We start from the raw sequence: 14,593 nt of genomic DNA on the forward strand, positions 1-14,593 counted from the left end.
AGAGAAGAAAGAATATGAGGAAGAAAATTTTCATAGCTAACGATAGAGCCTAAAAAATATGAAAGAGGAAAACCGCAATAACGACTTTGTTGTCTGGTTAGGATATTCATAGATTGAATTTGTATAAAATTAATTCAAATTTATTTTAAATTTAATTATATTAATTGAATTTTAAATTATTTTATTTTATTATTTTAAAATTAATTTAAAATTAGCTTTAAAATTTGGATTTTGGTCAAACTATCCACTTTCATACATAAATCCACCAGTGCGAATTTACTTATACGAATAGTTAAATCCAGCGAGAAACAAACGTAATCTTTAACTTTCCAGTTTTAATAAAAATTTAGATTTTAAAATTAGATTAGCTTTTGTTATAAATTGGATTTGTATATCTAGAGTTTTTTGGTTTTAATATGTTCTTGTTAAATAAAATCCAAGACATATTCGGACTAAAAAAATAATAAGCTGAGTATCCAGTTTTACTAAAAATTTGAATTTTAAAATTAGATTAACTTCATATTAGATTTATATATCTGGATTTTTTTACTCAACTTTATGTGTGATTAAGAAGGAAAAAAGAGAGAGTAAAAATGGAATGACAATATAAAAAAATGTAACTTATTTAAGTAAAAAAATAAAAAAATTAAAGTTGTGTAATTAAAAATTGAAGGAATAAAATACAATAAACATAAAATTGAAGAAAAAAAAGAAGCAATTTAACCTTTATCTTGTCTATATTCTCATAAAATAATCTGAATAACAGAAGTTAACATCTTTCCATTCTACGCATAATATATAAGAAGAGTCCACCCCTGAACTAAACCACACTACTTCCGATTTTTACTTCTTAGCATTGCTTTCTCTCATCGTTGCCGTTCGATCATCGATTCCAACCATGTCTCACCAGGCTGAATCATCGGACTCGTGAGTCAACTCGTCCTCTACTATTTTGTTTATGGTTTTCCCCCAAATGCCAAATCCCTGTTTAACGGAGTTAAATTTCTTTTGTTTTTGGAATCGAAATTCAGGAAATCGGGGAAGAAAGACTTCTCGACGGCTATTCTTGAACGGAAGAAATCGCCGAACCGATTAATCGTGGACGAGGCCATTAACGATGATAACTCAGTGGTTTCATTGCACCCTCAAACAATGGAAAAGCTCCAACTTTTCCGCGGCGACACTATTCTCATCAAGGTCTCTTTTTTCACTTTCCTCTGTCTTCTCCGTCAATTCACAGATTATGGGTTTTTGTTAGTTTGTTAAATTATTGTTGTTGTTTGGTGAAAATTGAAAAATGATGTGTGGGATTTATTATGTATTTGTGTTGCAGGGAAAGAAACGGAGGGACACGATTTGCATAGCTCTTGCTGATGAGAATTGTGAGGAACCAAAGATTAGGATGAACAAAGTTGTGAGGTCCAATTTGAGGGTTCGTCTTGGAGATGTTGTGTCAGTGCACCAGTGTCCTGATGTTAAGTATGGGAAGCGGGTTCACATTCTTCCCATTGACGATACTGTTGAAGGTGTCACTGGCAATCTCTTTGATGCTTACTTGAAACGTGAGTTACTACTTCTACTGTAGCAGAAATGATGAGTTTTAGAGTACAGTTTGATTGTGTGATTATAATGTAATGATACTTAATTGCTGAATTTTGTTTAGTGTATTCTACTAACCGGTGGCTGTGAGTCAGATTGTTTTGTTGGGCTAGAGTTTTTGTTTTTTAAAGCTTATTGTTGAATGAGTCTCATTGCATTATACTTAAAATTTGTTTAATAAGTTATAAGAAGCCTTGCAATATTAGAGAGAGTAAAATATCGGTGGATTTTATTTTATTTTTATGACTCCTAGTTGCTAGGTTTGTCTTCATTTGCAAAAGCATTTGACTGTTTTTATTGAAACAGGTGGTTTGGGGTTGTTAAATATTCAAAGGGTTTGATTCTGTCACCTTCCCACTGCATATTCTGCGTTTGTACTAGGTTTTAACTAATTTTCTTTGTTTATAATTTGCAGCTTATTTCTTGGAGGCTTATCGGCCAGTCAGAAAAGGAGATCTGTTTCTTGTCCGAGGAGGGATGAGAAGTGTGGAGTTCAAGGTCATTGAAACTGATCCTGGGGAGTATTGTGTGGTTGCCCCAGACACTGAAATATTCTGTGAGGGGGAACCTGTTAAAAGAGAGGATGAGGAAAGGCTAGATGAAGTTGGGTATGATGATGTGGGGGGTGTCAGGAAGCAAATGGCAGAGATTCGTGAATTGGTGGAGCTTCCATTGAGGCATCCCCAACTTTTTAAATCAATTGGTGTGAAGCCACCCAAAGGAATTTTGCTGTATGGACCCCCAGGATCTGGTAAGACATTAATAGCTAGAGCTGTTGCTAATGAAACAGGAGCCTTCTTCTTTTGTATTAATGGACCAGAGATTATGTCCAAGCTGGCTGGAGAGAGTGAGAGCAATCTTAGGAAAGCATTTGAAGAAGCTGAAAAGAATGCCCCCTCCATCATCTTTATTGATGAAATTGATTCTATTGCACCAAAGCGTGAGAAGACGCATGGCGAAGTTGAAAGGAGGATTGTTTCACAACTTTTAACTCTTATGGATGGATTAAAATCTCGAGCTCATGTAATTGTTATTGGAGCAACAAATCGTCCAAATAGCATTGATCCTGCATTGAGAAGGTTTGGTAGATTTGATAGGGAAATTGATATTGGTGTTCCTGATGAAGTTGGGAGACTTGAAGTCCTCCGCATACATACCAAAAACATGAAGCTTTCTGATGATGTAAGTTCATACTGGTTACTTTTATGGTCTTAAATTATACAGTGTGAATAATACCCAATCAAGTTGATATAAAATGCACCAGTAGCTTTATTTCTGGTTTTAGTTTTATTCATTGACATCCTTAAATTTTCTGTTATTCAAGTGCTCTGTTCTTCGTGCTGTAGGTTGATCTAGAAAGAATCGCAAAAGATACTCATGGGTATGTTGGTGCTGACCTTGCTGCCCTTTGCACGGAAGCTGCTCTGCAATGCATTAGGGAGAAGATGGATGTCATTGATTTGGAAGATGAGACTATTGATGCTGAAATACTTAATTCTATGGCAGTCACAAATGAGCATTTCCAGACTGCTCTAGGAACAAGCAATCCTTCCGCTCTACGAGAAACTGTTAGTAGTTTTTTATTTTGTTTTTAATTCCTTTAAATTTTAATTATTATTAGTTTGCCAGACTTTCTGTCTTTTTTCTTCTTTCCCCTAATTAATTATCTCTATTGACAGGTTGTTGAGGTGCCTAATGTCAGCTGGGAAGATATTGGAGGCCTTGAGAATGTTAAGCGTGAACTGCAGGAGGTCATAAGTCTCAACTATCTGAGTTACACCTTGTTACGTAGTTTTATATCAATCTGAAATGCTTTTGGCTTTGTGGGTGTAGACTGTTCAATATCCAGTGGAGCACCCAGAAAAATTTGAGAAGTTTGGTATGTCACCATCAAAAGGAGTCCTCTTCTATGGTCCCCCAGGATGTGGGAAAACTTTGTTAGCCAAAGCAATTGCTAACGAATGTCAAGCTAACTTCATCAGTGTGAAAGGCCCAGAATTGCTTACTATGTGGTTTGGTGAAAGTGAAGCCAATGTTCGAGAAATTTTTGACAAGGCTAGACAATCAGCTCCATGTGTCCTCTTCTTTGATGAGCTCGACTCCATTGCTACTCAGGTCTCATTTTTTGTCACATCACATTCCTCGTTTGTTATTAGTATGCGGTACCCATGATTGAGATTAAACTGAGTTATAATTGTATTTTGTGTTTATTATTTCTGATGCATGCTTTTAAAAAGTTTCGTCAATTCCATGCACCAAAGTTATTTTTTGGATATGATTTAATACCTTTACCATTGTTTGCACATATACTCTGTCATTGTTGCAGAGAGGAAGCAGTGTTGGAGATGCTGGTGGTGCTGCTGATAGAGTTCTAAATCAACTTCTGACTGAAATGGATGGCATGTCTGCCAAAAAGACCGTGTTCATAATTGGGGCAACCAACCGACCTGACATCATTGACCCAGCTCTTCTTCGGCCTGGCCGTCTTGATCAATTGATCTATATTCCTCTTCCTGATGAGGAGTCCCGTTATCAAATTTTCAAGGCCTGCATGAGGAAGTCACCTGTCTCAAAAGATGTTGATTTGAGAGCACTGGCTAAGTATACTCAAGGCTTTAGTGGTGCTGATATAACTGAGATCTGCCAGCGAGCCTGCAAATATGCTATAAGAGAAAACATAGAAAAGGTATGATTATAAGTTTATTTGGGTTGAGGTTAATAGATAAAAATTCTTTTAGCTCTTCAAGCTTTCGAGGAAACAGCCTCTGATGCCAGTATGGCTATCTAGGGAGTGCTTTTTCAGCTTTAGTAAAGTCCATTACTGATTTTTACTTAGTTCTTCTGTGTTTTGGTGGTGCTTTCACTTGCTCGTGCAGTACATTTAGAATCAAGTTGTTAAACTTCTTGGACCAAATTGCCCTTTTTAAGTCTCTGTGCTTGTTATAATTGGTCTAGCAATACGCTTAACCATTCATTGTTATGATGGTCTTCACAATATGAATAGGAAGTATAGCAATATAATCATTGAAAAAAAATATATATTCTTCTGTTCATTGACACTTGTTTGGTTAAGTCATCAATTTGTTAATTACAAATCTTGGACAACTAGTTCTGCAGGATCATAAAATGTGAATGAGAATCGGTTTGAAACCGAGGCACTAGACCGAGTCATTTATAATACCTGTTCAATGTAGTTCATGTCACAATGTTTGACCTGAAGTACTTGTCTGGTGTCTTGCAGGACATAGAGCGAGAGAGGAAGAGAAGAGAAAACCCTGAGGCCATGGATGAAGACATCGAGGAAGATGTTGCAGAGATCAAGGCTGCTCATTTTGAAGAGTCAATGAAGTATGCACGTAGGAGTGTCAGTGATGCTGATATCCGCAAATACCAGGCATTTGCTCAGACCTTACAACAATCACGGGGTTTCGGCAGTGAGTTTAGGTTCCAGGAGAGTGGTGGAGCTAGAACCACTGGCTCTGACCCCTTCACAACTTCTGCTGGTGGGGCTGATGAAGATGATCTTTATAGTTAGGCTTTATTTGAAATGTGTTTTAAGCTACACACTACCTCAAAAGCCTAGTTTCTAGATTCTCCCCTCTATGGGGTAACTGCGAAGCCTGTTTCAGATTTTGCTTTTCCTATACTATAAAATTAACCTAATTTAGTACTGGCTTATTGTACAATTCATGTTATGATGGATAAAATTTCGATCATGTTAGCATGTCATTCATGGATTGCTGCCTAACCCTGGAATTCTTAACGAGGTGTGTTAGAATACTAACTTCATGTCAACTTTCAACTTATTTTTTTAAAAAAATCGTTTATTTTTATTGAATTTTTTAGAAAGTTTTTGAAAATTAAGGATTAATTTCGCATTTTTAAATTTGCACTCTAATCTGAATTCAATGCCTTGGTTGTCTAGCAATTCATCTGGTGTTATACTTTGTGGACTTCCAAGGTGGTCGTGAGAATCAATTACCAATGAAATGCTTGACAACTTGTCGGGATTGAAAAAACAAAGTTGGATCCATGGGAACTCTCCTTAACACTTGTATAACCCTTCCTCTCTTTTTCCTAGGAAGATGTTTCTTGATCTATTAAATAGAACAAAAAGTTATTTTTCTTTTAATTTTAGAATGTATTTTTAATAAGGTGTATGATTCGCAAGCCTATGTCGGCATTAATCTGCCCAAGATCATCATTGCTATATTCACTGTGTGTAGATAGAATGCATAAGCGAGCAATTGACATTATTTTTCCCAGCCCTGTTGGTGACGATATAAAGAATGACTTGGAAGTTGATGCTTGAGGTTGAGGAAAGGTGCCATTTTGGTCCTTTTATTTTTGTATAGGGGAGCATAAAAATGAGTCTGTTTTCCAAATTTTTCTAGGTGTACGAGTGCTTTGATAAACTGCGAAAAAAACAAACGCCTTCTTGCTATAGTTTTTTCTAATTATTTGTTTTTATTTAAAATAAACTAAAACTGACATAACTGTTTTTTGTTTTTTTAAAAAACTTATCCAAACATAATAACACAAGTTGTAATTAAAAAGGGCACTTCTTTCTTTTCTAAATGGAGTTATCCGAAGATGCCAATTGCCAAGGTTACAATTTTACTCCTTTGAATATTCATAATTTTATTTACTAAAGATCAAACACAACAGGAAACCAAATACAAAAATTAGCACGACAAACAGAAAATAATAGTAATAATAATAAACGCTAGTTGCCCATCACACTGAATAATATTGGACTACACTTGGACATGGAAAAAACATTACATGGTATATATATCACCATAGTATTTGGGTATTACATAATAAATATATAATCCTTTGGTATTATTATACATGCTTGTGCTTAGCGTATCGTAATGCCAAGACACTGTATGGCAGATATGCTAATGGCTTGGTGAAAACAAAAACATCTTCTCTCTTTCTCATGTTTGGCCAATGTCTTACGCATTGAGCTATACACAACACATAACGAGAAGAGGCTGCTAACATTTTGCCCTTGCCTATGCACATCCCTCAAAATTGAAATATGCAATAAATATAATCAATCACAACAAGCAAAGCAAGAAAATACGATTTTCTCATCTTCAAATATGTGTAAAAACAGTGTACAAGTACAACCATGCATGTCAAGTATCTTCCATTCTCATGGTTTCTCTGAATGCATTCCAGAACATCCACTAGAGCCTAGTGTGTCATAGTTCACGAATCTGCTTGGAGCTGAGTTATGCCTATACCCTTTTGGCAAACAATTATTGATTTGTCTTCCTTGGAAGACCTTTTGCTTGTGATCAAGATTTGGCTTCAAATAAGTTTCAGCTTCGGATAGAAAAAGTGGCCTTGTAACTGTACTAGGAGCACTACGAGGAATGATCCTGGCAGCCATAGTCATGTGTAAAGAGTTTAGGGATAGGATGAGGTAAAGGGCCAGAAGGGAGATACGTGTAGTAGACATTTAAATTTTGCTGATGTTCTAAGAGTCTTTGGTTTGAGTTTGCGAAAGGAGAGGTTTAATTTATGCTAGATTGCTGTGAAGGGGTTAAAACTTAAGTGTCTTAAATAGGCTCGTGAATAGCTGATGAATGCAGATATGCACAGCTCATTGGTAGTACACCATAACTTTGGGGTTGTGGTGGAGGTGAGTTGGCGAGGTGGGTGCTCTTTTTATCTGTGTTGCAAGTGAGTATGCTCGTGAGTTCATGTTATTGCACTCACCACTCAAGTCAAATTTGTTCTGTTTTTGCCCCTAAATCCAAGTAATATCTTCCTTTTGTCTCTCATTAGCATATGCCTCAAAAATAATATACTTATGCTTAATATATAAAAATTGATTATATTATCTTAGTTCTTAAAATTGAGTATAAATATTTAAAAGTAATTGAAAGAGAAGTGTCTATTATATCAGAGATATAAAAGTCTAAAATAGATTTTTTAAATAAAATTTTAATATTTTTATATGCTTAAGTTTAATTTTAAAGGTTAAAGTTCACAAAATTGAATGAAAATAAATAATATGAAAGTCTAACAGCCTGTTTTTATGAAAAAATAATTAAGATAATGTCAACCAATTGGGGAACTCATTTAAAGAACATAGTAGATAACTTAATAGTCTAATTATGAGTGTCTTGTGAATCTCTTGTTTGGCTGTTGATGAGTCATTGTAACAATTCAAGACGATTAATTAACGAACTCTTATCATGACTATCACTGTAGTCTTTTACGTTCCATTAAATTGGTTGGCCACCTAATAAGCCTCATCAATCTTGTTTTGGAAGTGGTAGCTTTGCCCCCCTCCACATATTGCAGAATAGCTCCTCTTAATAACAATGCCCCACCCACAAAGCTCCCATTCAATAGTTTAGTATTTATTGGGAGCCAATACTTATTGATTATAGATGAGATGACACATATTTAAATTATTCAACTACAAGCCGGTATGTATAACTTGTGAGGTTTTTCTTTTCCATTTTTATATATTTTTGGTCCATTACAACTTGTGACGTTTAAAGGGCAGCAAAAGAACATCAACCCCTGTCCCTATCTTTTGTTTCCCCTGTTTTGGTCTTTTTATTTTTGGTCATTCCTTGGTCTTTTATCAAAGTTTTGCAACCTTGGAGCAATTGGGTCAGTTGGGTCTGAAATTTATTAGACATGGGCTGTAGAGTGCACCTTAACCACTGACATTGAGTATAGCTACTCAGACCCACTAACACGTAACTTTACAACACTTGCTTTATCGTTTCCTCGCCTATACTTTCTTCCTCTCATTATTTGCACATTAAAAAATCAGTCTTTTATTGGAATTATTCTAAGTATTTATAATTAGTAAAATTTTATTAAAAATATATTTTTATTTCACTTTAATTTGAATCTTGACGTAATAATTTTTAATAAATAATAATAATAATAATAATTTTAGTTACATTAATAGTTGATGGTGATATTTTTTAAAAGATTAACACTAAAAGTAATATAATATACAATTATTTATACCATTAAATAAAAAATGTTTTAACTTAAATTTAAATTCTAATAAACGTAGCCGTGTTAAATACTCAAAGCAATATATTATATTGACTATCTATAATGGTACTTATGTTTATGATATAGAAAAAAATATTATTTATATTTCTTATACATACAAATCAGGTAAGGGTGATAGGTTCCCAATGAATGCTGAGGAAGCATTTTTCACTGACACTAATAGTTTACCCAAAACTAAAAAAGGACAAAATTGAGAGTATAGAAGAAGTATTTACAGAGTCTAGTACATTGCTGAGCGACTCATAATAAAAGGTCATAAAATGTGCAAACTCTACCATTTATGATTCACAGACTAAATAAATTTATCCAATGGGGGAAAGAGGAAGAATTCAATTTCCAATCTTCCACGAGTGTGTGAGGGTACTTCGTACTTTTCTTTTTGGTTTAGATAAAACATATTTTGGTCATTGTTTAAATAAAATTTGAAATATTTATTTATTTTGACATGGGCTGCTACAGTAATGGGTCTGCAATTGGTATTGATTATGAATATGAAATTGCATGGAATGGTAAATGTTAGATTTAGAAAACACACCAAAATTTACTTTGCTCACGGGAAGCATGTCACTACTCACTGGTTGGAGCTGGGGTCAAAAGGCATATACTCTATACTACACAAAACACGGATTCAACACAATACAAATACTTTATAATAAATATTTTTTTTCAAAATTTATATATTATTATTTAAAGTAAAATATTCTTTATTAAAGACAATTATATTCAAGTTAGCCAATAAAACTTCTCCAATTTTTTGTGAACTTTTAAATGTTAAAATTTAGACATGAGAACAAAAAGTAACAAAAATACAGAGATAAGTGTCTGTGAACTGAAGTATTGGACATAAATATGTAGTTGATATGATGTAGTTGTGACATCTATTTTAAAGAGTTCTTGCTTTCTTAATCTTACCACGGGCTAGAGTGTTTATTTATCATCCATTTTTAAAAGCAATGAAAAAGTTAAATTATTAAAGTAATCACACTGTGATTCATTTATTACATAAAATAAAATAAATATTAAAATAAAAATCCATGAATTTTTGTTTATAAGATACATTGTACATACTAAAACAATATTGATATTAAATCTAAAATTCAATTCTACTATGATGCATTGGTCAATTATACTGGTTGAATTAGAAATTGGGAAAGTCATGAGTTCAAATAACTCAAGAAATTGATGGACAAAAAAATTGGTTAAGAATCAAATACTAGATTTTTTATTTTATAAAGTATGCAATATTTTTTAAAGTTAATTTAAAAATATTAACTTAAATTTTTATAAATTTATATTAGTTTATTCTATAATATATTATATAATATATAAGTTATATATTTAATTATTACTAATTTAATCTTAATCAAATTATAGTTGAGTAATTATATTTTAAATCAATACTTTTATCCATTTAATCATTGATGTAATTTAAAAATTATTTTTTCAGTTCAATGTATTATTGTAGAAGTGGATAATTATTGCTTAAATTTTTTTGGGTAATATAAGATCAAAACCTAAGACTTTTAATTAAACTTCACTTATTCGATTTTCAGATTATTAATTAATACTGTTTGAACATAGTTCAAATGTCTTATTAACTGAATGCATTATTCAATTTCAAGCTCTCTTTGTTGTTTAGTTATCTACACCCAAACTATGCTATAAGAAGCTTAAAAAGAAATTAATCCCATAAGGAACTTCTATAAAGGCGAAAAAGAATAAACGGCTGTTTTTATTGACCATTAGCTGCTTGTCTATATGCTTCTTAAAATAACGTTGGTCACACACACAACTTCTGTCACATGTTTCATAGAAATTTAATAAACAGAGTTTTTTTAGTTTACTCTCTCTGATACCATTTTCACACAAACTATTGTCCAATGTTAATTCTCGGAAGAACTTTCTGTGCACAAAATATTATTCGTTTTCTAATAGAAAAATAATATTTAAACAAATAAATATGCATAATTTTTTTATGAATTAAAAAGTTTAAAAAAGAAGAAGAGAGAGAATAAAGTGATAAAATGAATAATATGGAGAAAAATAATAAATAAAAACTTACTGTTATAAAAATAATATAACACTTGTTAATACATAGAACAGTGATAAAGATGCTTTTGAATTTTGGTTTATTTAATTTAATTTATAATATTCAAAGAATAAATAAATTATACCCCATACGTTTGATCACTGTTCTCTCTCTACAGTATCTCTCCCTTAAAGTTAATTGAGTAATTTTATTTGTACTTTGGTATAAAAAAAAATTTCCAACATTTTGATTTGATATCTAGGCGAGGAGGGGAACATGATAAGGGAAAAAGAGTAGAGAGAGTAATAGTTGGTGGACAAAACAGGACAGTTATCCGAATGGAAATTGCTCTGCACCACCCCATATCACTGCCCTGCTTCTCTCACTGTAAGATATTTTCTTCTTTTTTCCTAAATAAATACCAACAAATGAACAAACCTTGTACTCTCATTACATTTCTAAATTGTCCTTGTATTTGCTTAATCATATGGTAACTGAAACTTGATAAAGTTGCTTAGACTAGTTAATTCTGATGTGGGTTAAAGAGGATTATGTTATGTGTATAAATTATATTACAAGTGTACAATATGGCTTTTACTAGGTGGTTCTTCTGTTCGGTGGAACCACCGTCCCAATTCATTGCTATTGTTATGGAGGAATAGTCTCAGTAGGTGCCCTTCACCTTCACCAATTTTCAGACCAACAGGATTAGTGTAAAGTGTTAACTTAAAGGGAATCCAAAATTTTCACGAGAATTAACTCTGGTTGAAATTGGGGTTCTTCAATTGGCCTTGTGTGGCTCCATGATGGTGATTCTTTATTTCTTTTTTAGTTATTTGGATTGTAGTTCCTATTAATCTTTGGCCCAAACCCTTGGGTTCCGCAGAACAAATGAAAGAAAGAGGAGCAAGAGTGAAACATTTTAGGAATACCCCTAAAATATACCAAGTAAAGAAAAAAATTCAATCTTTGGTTACAATGGGAAAATACTATATTTATTCGATAAGGCTTGCTCATAACGATCACAAAGACACTTATATATACTAAGCTTGGCATAATTTCCCTTTTTCCTTTTCTAGTCCAAGCATTCACTGGTAATAATATTATCTAAAATATCTTCTCTCTTTCTTGCAAATCTACACTGAGCATAAATTTACATCTTTTTTCATTCTTTGGAATAATTAATTCCTTAGTTATATTATTTCATTATTAAAACATAAAATTAGTTATTATGCTCCCTTGAAATGGATCTTCCATCTTCTGTTTTATGCTGTACTTGCTTTGCTAGTCTCATTTTATTTCTTGAATAGGTGTGAAGTTACAATGGCAAAGAAGGAGATTATCCACGGTTTCCTCTGCATTGCCTGAGACTGTAGCTTCAGTGGCAGTTGCTGCAACTCTTGTTGGTGCAGCAGCTACTCTTCTTGTAAAGAGATCCAAAACTTCTGAGTCAACACAGGTCAGTGATCCATCTTTATTGTTAGTATCAACAAAATAACTAGTTATACTTACAAACTAAGCAACATGCCACTAAAAAAAGCCACCTTGCTTTTCCTAATAAGAACATAAAATCTTTGGAATACTTCTATTGTTCAAGGGCTCAGTGATTGTTTTGTAGTAGTAGTGCAACATGAGAAATTACCAGGGTTCAAATTGGTTATGTGACATTACTAACTCGGTTTCTCTAAAGAAATTTCTTGGAAAAGTTAAAAATCACTAGTGTTGATTTTCATATCCTTTGATAATTTGGTCATTGCTGGTAGTTTTCATTATTCTCTGAGTTGGTGCTGTGCACTTTATTATTATAAGACAGCACAGATCATTCATTTATGTCATTATTGCCGGAATTGGGGTAAAGTAGAGATAAAATTAAATTGTGTGCCAAATTGCTAACTGTTTATCTAATTACGTAATTTTTTTAAAATGAAAGATTCAATTCAGAGTATGTGAAGATTGTGGAGGTTCTGGTATCTGTTCAGAATGCAAGGGTGAAGGATTCGTTGTTAGGAAACGCTCTGAGGAAAGTGCTGAGAAGGCAAGAGTACTGGCGAAGAATATGGCAACTCGATTCACATCTGGGTACTATTTTTTTTCATCTTGCTTTTACTAATCTTTAATTTTTAAGTTAAATGATTCAACTCAATTACTTATACCAGGCTTCCAAAGAAGTGGAGCTATTGTACGAAGTGCTCTTCTGCTCGATCCTGTTCAACCTGTGGTGGCACTGGGAAGCTAAGTTACTAGTTTAGCTTTACTTGTCTACCCAGTTCAAAAGAAACAGATCCACAGCATTGCATGTGCTCTTGATGAAATCAAGGTTGAAATTAACATAATGAACAAAAGTTAGTGAGTAATTAGCATTCACTTGTTTTTCCTTGATCCATTCTACATGAAGCAAAATTTTATATGTATTTCAATGGCAGTTTATATAGAATGCTTTTGTTGCATTTGCAGAACTAAAGTTTAATTGGACCGAGCAGGGATTTGGTAGAAAAGGTTTTGAATTTACTGTCACTACATATGAAAAGAGTATTGATATTTGCTCTAATTTACACACACTTCATATACTTCCTATTGCAGTTGTTGGATAACACCGCATTTCCATACATGCGACTTCTTTTAATCATTAAGTTATGCACGTACCTTGGATTTTGCGAGTGTTTTTTCCTTATATGAAGAATGGTTATTCAAGTCGTGTTTCCTTTTATATTCTTGAGTCTATTTTTCTAGAGATTTTTCCCTTTGGCTTATCAAACAATGAACATAGATCACAAATAAAAATGTTGAAGTAAATCACAGCATAGTACCTAGTGTTTCGAAACACTTGAGCAGCATGAAGTCACACAACCGTGCATCCCTTTTCATGGATATCATGAAAAAAATCTATATAAACATACAGAACAAGAATGGATGCAAATGACAGAAGCAGGAAACAGCTCAAGCACATGTGCTAATTGCTATTGTCTTCTCTATAGAAATAAAAATAAACTAATAACTAATCTGCGTACCCAAAAACTGACTCTGATATCACACTCTTACTTTGTCTCGTTCTTAACATTGTCAAATACTATCGTTAGTTTTTGCCGTCTGAAGAATTTGGAATTAAGTGAAACAGGAAGTATTGTAGCATATTACAGACAGTGGTTACCGTTCTGTTTCTAAAGCAGACGTGAGCATGTTACCCATGTAAGCTTTAAATAAAATTTGTAATAGGTGCAACTTTGGCAACATTGCACAATTGTATATAAATATTGGCGTTACATCGTATTAGTAATATTATATATATGACTTTTACATACTCAACTTCACGAGAAGAGACAAGGCAACTTTTCTTAAACAAATCTACAATAATTGAGTTGAGAAATACTAATATATTGATTTAATTACTGATTCCATTCCACTAATCCAACATCATCTAGCTAAACTAGTAATGTCCACCATCGAAATCTGTGTTGTCGTAATGATGGTGATATCATTCACCAGTTAAAAACTCCCAACCCGAATCTAGATATTGTTCTCCATTACCCACATCGTACAAGCCAGATCCTAGAATATTCAATGTGTACATATTATAATATAAGTAATTTATAAATTGCACACGACAACTCAAAACAGGATACATTGTTTTCTTTTTTACGTCACTTTTTTGGTAATTATGATTCTTGCATGTGACCGACATATACGAAAGTCCACTGTATGGAAAAATAGACCAGATCCTAAGAAGGAATTGGAATGGTGTAAATATTATATTACACCAAAATTCTGAAGAGCAAGAATCATTACTGTTTCAAGATTTATTTTTGTTGAAAAAACTAACTTATTATGTTCCTCATTATTAGATGGGTACTTTCTAATGCAATAGTTATACCTTATAGCCTTAAAACTTGACTTCAAACCCATGGG

At 33.0% G+C, this 14,593-nt stretch overlaps 2 protein-coding genes across 2 annotated transcripts; both read left to right on the forward strand.

Moving 5' to 3' along the window:
• Positions 1–759: 759 nt before the first annotated feature.
• Positions 760–5,430, forward strand: LOC113860192 (cell division cycle protein 48 homolog). The gene is made up of 9 exons (XM_027492868.1): positions 760–927; positions 1,032–1,197; positions 1,334–1,562; positions 2,015–2,781; positions 2,946–3,167; positions 3,279–3,350; positions 3,433–3,714; positions 3,926–4,285; positions 4,841–5,430. Exons 1-9 carry the CDS (start codon positions 899–901, stop codon positions 5,132–5,134), a joined length of 2,421 nt encoding a protein of 806 aa, XP_027348669.1. The 5' UTR covers positions 760–898; the 3' UTR covers positions 5,135–5,430.
• Positions 5,431–7,007: 1,577 nt separating this feature from the next.
• On the forward strand, positions 7,008–12,959 carry LOC113859757. The gene is made up of 5 exons (XM_027492453.1): positions 7,008–7,036; positions 10,953–11,077; positions 12,001–12,149; positions 12,621–12,769; positions 12,847–12,959. Exons 1-5 carry the CDS (start codon positions 7,008–7,010, stop codon positions 12,932–12,934), a joined length of 540 nt encoding a protein of 179 aa, XP_027348254.1. The 3' UTR covers positions 12,935–12,959.
• Positions 12,960–14,593: the final 1,634 nt, after the last annotated feature.

This window comes from Abrus precatorius, unplaced genomic scaffold (assembly GCF_003935025.1).
Source record: "Abrus precatorius isolate BTA unplaced genomic scaffold, Abrus_2018 Scaffold2, whole genome shotgun sequence".
NCBI lineage: Eukaryota > Viridiplantae > Streptophyta > Magnoliopsida > Fabales > Fabaceae > Abrus > Abrus precatorius.